The sequence below is a fragment of the Phaethon lepturus genome, unplaced genomic scaffold, assembly GCF_000687285.1.
Source record: "Phaethon lepturus isolate BGI_N335 unplaced genomic scaffold, ASM68728v1 C14008938, whole genome shotgun sequence".
NCBI classification, from domain to species: domain Eukaryota; kingdom Metazoa; phylum Chordata; class Aves; order Phaethontiformes; family Phaethontidae; genus Phaethon; species Phaethon lepturus.
In genome coordinates, this window is record NW_010576146.1 from 1 (window position 1) to 5,344 (window position 5,344).

A 5,344-nucleotide genomic window follows, 5' to 3' on the forward strand; every position below is an offset into this window, starting at 1 on the left:
TCAGATATCCCAAATTTGTCAGCAAACACTAGAACTCTCGGCATAGTCCCCAGATGTCCAACTGTCTGTGAAGGGGAGACTTCTTTCCACTTGTTTTCAAACATGAACTCATTGTCTCTGGAAGATGCTTGCTTCATGAAAGTGATGGCAACGTGCTTGAGCTCAGCCAAAACGGAGCCATGTTTGTCCATAAAGCATCCACAGACCTCTAGGCAGTTCCCAATGGATTTGCTTGTTCTCATATATATCATCATTTCTTCCTCCAGCGGTCGGAGCACCACCAGGCTGCCTATCCCTGAAGGAAAGCCTGCTCTGGACGGGAACGTCCTTGAGGTCATGACAGCGGTCATCTGCAGAAAACAGTCGAGCAGCACTGGATGGATACAGTAGTCGTACATCTCTCTGACAGTCTCCTTGTTCACCTTTATGCTTGTTATAGCTTCCTTTAGTTCCTGGCAATAATGCACATCACTGAGCTGCCTGAATATGGAGCCGTACTGAAAGCCAACCAGAGACAGTGCTTCATACACCTCCTCTCTGCTAATCACTGACCGGCATCTTTGATAGATGTCTTGGAAGGAGATGGTGCTTTCCTCCACCACAGCTTCAGGCCCCTTTGTAACTTGGCCTGCAGCATAAACTGCGTTGGAAGAAGAGAGTATCTCAAAGGCGGTCACTGCTTTTTGTGGACTCAGCTTGATACTCAAGACTTGGGAGCTCTGTGGTGTGAGAACACATGGCGCAGAGAAACTGATACTCATCTGGCAAGCACTCAGAGGCACTTTAGGTCTTGAGCTGCTCATCACAGAGGCCAGCCCAAGCTCCACATAAAAAGCGCCAGGGACTAAAGCCACACCATTGTTCTTGTGCTCATACAAGTACGACGTCGTGTCCTGTGAGAGCAGGCAGCTAAACTCCATGTTGTCACTGTTTATGCCATAAATCAAAGGATGACTGGAGCTGACGCCTCTTTGGTTTGCTTGTTGATGGATATCCAGGCAGGCCATGAGTTTTTTGCGATCAAATTGATACCGCGGAATGGCCACTGGAACACTTTGGTACCCACTATAAAAGTGCTGCCAGTTGGGATTATATCCCAGTTCAAACAGATTTCCTACCAGGGTGAAGAGTGTCTGATACTCTGCATCAGTTTGCAAAGAAGAGAACACCCTTGTGCCTTTTCCTAGAGTTTCCTTTATGCTTCGCTGCAATGCTCGGTGAGGGCTTATTTCCACAAACACCACATTTTCCCTGTCTCTGGCTGCACTTTTGATGGCTTGAGTGAAAGCAACAGGCTCACGAGTATGCTGGGCCCAGAATTTGCCCTGAGCAAAGTCCTTTCCAGAAGCAGCCACCCCAGTCAGTGTTGAAATCACTTCAATTTCCCCCTCCTGTTTTGCTAAAGGCTCTATGCTCTCTTCCAACTCCCCAAGTATCATATCCATGCTGGGGCTGTGGTACGCCGCTGGGACGTTTAAAACATGAAGAAAGATGTTTCTCTGGCTGAAAGCTTGAGCTAAATCTCTCTGGACAGCATCCACAGAGTCTGGATGCCCAGACAAGGTGCAGGAAACCGGGCTGTTGAAAGCTGCAATGCACACCTTTCCCGAGTAGGGATGCAGACGTTCAGCAACCTCTTGAACAGGGACGTTTCCAACCACCAACATTCTGCCGCGGGCAGTCTTTGCTTGCAGCCGGCTCCGGTGATAAATCACTTTGACTGCATCTGCCAGGGAAAGGTACCCAGCAAAATGCGCAGCAGCAACTTCCCCTACTGAATGGCCAATAGCAGCGACTGCTTTAATGCCCCAGTATTTCAGAAGGGAAGCTAAGGCAACCTGCAGGGTAAAAAGCAAGGGCTGGGAAAGCTCTGGGTTCAACAAGGCCTTTGGGCTATGACCTCTTGTTGGCAAGAGGCTGATGGCAGCATGTTTCTGGAAAAGCCCTTCTATTTCCTTACACTTCTCTCTGAACACTGGCTCTGAGCTCAGCAGTGCCTCACCGAACTCCTGCAGCGTCACACCATTGCCACAGAACACAAACACCAGCTCTGGTTCCACCTTTGACATGGCAAGCTCAGTGCTCGCTGCCAACATAACCTCTTGCTGCAAGTGTTGGAGCGAATTTGTGACAAATGCTTTTCGGTACCTGTAGCTGGCATGGCTTCTTCTGCAGGCAGACGTATAGGCCAGGCTTGGGAGAGTTACGGAGTTTCTTGTGCTCAGCTGGTCAGCTGTATCGGCCATTGTCATCTGAAGGGACTTACTTGAGGCTGCTGACAGCAGAACCAATTCAAGGGGCCTCTTAAAGGCAGGAAGAGGCTCTAGCTGCTTAATCTGCCTAACTACAACGTGAGCATTGGTTCCTCCAAATCCAAAGCAGTTGATGCCAGCTACTCTTCCGTACTCACTGGATTCTTCCCAGGGCTCTACAGTTGTGGGAATCGCAAGGTTTAATTTCTCTGCATCGATGCTGCTCATCTCCTTCGAGTAATGCAAGGATGGAACAATCTTTCCGTGATGCATCATCAGAAGCACTTTGATTAACCCTGCTGCTCCAGCAGCTGATTCAGTGTGGCCAATATTTCCTTTCACTGAACCAATTTTCAGAGTGGAAACTTGTGGAGACCTGTTTTTACAAATGACACTACCTAGGCTTTCAGCTTCAGTAGGATCTCCAGCAGCAGTTCCCGTACCATGTGCTTCAATGTACTGCACAACTGAGGGATCAACATGAGTTTCATAAATGCTGCGCAGTAGCTTCTCCTGCTCTATTCGAGACGGTCTTGTGATTGGAGTCATGGACCTGCCGTTCTGATTTACTGCACTGATGTTTATAACACCCCAGATTTTGCTGTAGTCTTCCTTTGCCTGTTTCATAAAAAGGTTCAATTATCTTTAATGATCTCAGGCTTTCTCTGTATATGAGAAAACAAAACGAAACAACAAAACCAAGAGCAAGCAGAGTATAATACTAACTTTTAAATGCGTGACGTGCATAAATGCTTAATGCTTAAGAAATGCTTTATTAATCGAAAGCTTGAACTGGAGAAGATTTTCTGGAAAAGCACTTACTAGAGACGAAGATACAAAATTCAGGTAAAGGAACCAGTCTTATTTTAGGCTGCTTCACAAGCAATCTTACCTTTTTCAGTGGTTTGAGGAAAACAACACCACAGCCTTCTCCCCTTCCATAGCCATCTGCCTTTTTGGAGAAGGGTTTGCTTATTCCCTCTGGAGAGATCATTTTTGCTTTACTGAGAGATACAAAGGTGCGGGGATCTATTATGCAGTTCACTCCACCACAGATTGCTGCCTCACAATCTCCTGGAGTACAACAGAAACATACTCGTGTTGACACGTCCAGGGTGACAGACAGAAACAGTAGCAATCCTAAGTTCACTGTCCAGCATCTCTTCAGTCCCATTACCTGATTTAATTGCTCGCAAAGCATAGTGCAGAGCAAAAAGAAAAGATGAACATGCGGTGTCGATAGCCAGTGATGGTCCAGTCAGATTAAATGTGAATGAGACCCTGTTAGCAGCAATGCTCATTGCTGTTCCGGTACCATCATAATGATTTATTTCACTCACTGCTCTGCTTGTGACGACTTCATAGTCTCGGTTCATAAGACCTGTAGAAATGTCAAATACGTGTCACGTTAATCCCAGCAAACGGAAGGAAGGTACAGCTCTAAACCTGATAGCATGTTTTGGTTTTCTGTTTTAATAGTAAACTACATAGCATCAGTGCTCGTACGGTGAAACTCGGCTTCAACGCAAGTCAAAGACAAAACTCCCAGCAATTCCTCTGACCCAACTGACTTACACAAACACACCCAACACTTGAAATTTCTACCTGCATGGTAAGTGACGGGCCTTTCCTGATGGCTTAGCCCATTGTGTGATGCAGTTACACTCTCTGTAGCCTGCATAGACCCCTGTATCTCAGTTTGAGACTGGTTATTTTAGTTTTGTGATGGGAATAGATGTTAAGAAGTTACAATGATACAACAAAACCATAGGATACACATGTACAAGACATTAGCTTCAGTTCCTCAGAGGTACCAAGTTGAAGGTCACATCGTAAGCTACATAAAATGGTTTTTATTTCTCTTAGGTTTGCTCACAGCGTTCCAGTAAGACAGAAACAGAGAAGACCAACAGGGACTGTGAGAGGGGTCGTGTCCTCTTTCTGAGAATACAGATGCTTGAAATACAGTGGATCCCCAACGCCACAGGCATGTGTGGGAAATGCAGTACATCTCTTCAGAGAGCAAGGAATAGACTCCTCTGTGAAAGAAGAGCATGTTTCCGACTAAAAGTTAATCTGAAGAGTTTGCCCCTATAGCTACAGCAGCCTAAGTATCCCAGAAAACTCCTCTCAAAAGAGACACAGATTACACCAGCAAAAATGGGCTGTTATTCTAGGTCCTTGACAAAATAAGCAGTTGGACAAGTGCACTTTGGTAGCATACTAATAGCTTTGTGAGGATTTCTGCTGGTTTAAAAGCATCTTAACCCTCACAACACCTCAACCAATGCTATACTGGAAAACAGTATACTGGAAAAAAGTGTAGGCCTGGCTTGAGAGTATCATTCCTGGGAAGGGTTGGGTTGGGGAGGCAGTTTAACTGTTTCCTGCTTCAACTTAAGTGCCTGAAGACACTAAGAAGAGCACCTAAAATAGGTACGTGAATTATACGACGAGCTTCTCGGGTAGCCTAGTAATCCTTAGAAAAAGTAACCAGTAGTGTCATAGCACAGGAGCCTTAAGTTCTCCAGTGCTAGATACGTATGTAAAGTTCATGAAGGAGTGCGCCAACCTCTGTCAGGTTCAAACAGACCTTCTTCACCATCACATTTTCATCTTACCAATAAAAACACCTGTTTTGGTGCCACTGACAGCTTCTACAGGGACTCCTGCATCCTCCAGGGCTTTGTAGGTGCATTCTACCAGTAACTTCTGTTGCGGATCCATGCGTTCAGCTTCCATATTATTAATCCCAAACAGGTGGTTGTCAAATGAATTAAACCTAAAATACACAGACCAGAAAACGGTACAATAGATATACAATATGCATTTACTTCTCAACTCAAAGTACACATTTTTTGCCATTTCATGAAAAGCAAAGCAGTAAGTGGTCACAGTTCCCATTTATGCAATTCAGAAGAAAATGTTTATAGGCCAAGGATGTTTTATGTCCCACCACGAAATATGTATTTTTATCAACAGTTCCACATTTCGGAGTTATGAGCCCACTCCTAGAAATTTTTATTCACATGGTTATCCCACTACTACCAACAGGATTCCTCAGATTACGAAAATTTGCAGAATGAGACTCC

At 45.3% G+C, this 5,344-nt stretch overlaps 1 protein-coding gene across 1 annotated transcript; it reads right to left on the bottom strand.

Annotated features, from left to right (window-relative positions):
* Positions 1-5: 5 nt before the first annotated feature.
* On the bottom strand, positions 6-5,034 carry LOC104616243 (probable polyketide synthase 1; the record flags this gene model as incomplete). Its single annotated transcript, XM_010295647.1, has 4 exons — positions 6-2,870; positions 3,145-3,326; positions 3,430-3,633; positions 4,874-5,034. Coding segments are annotated over 4 exons (3,412 nt in total), but the record flags the coding sequence as incomplete, so codon positions are not given.
* Between the last annotated feature and the right edge of the window lie 310 nt (positions 5,035-5,344).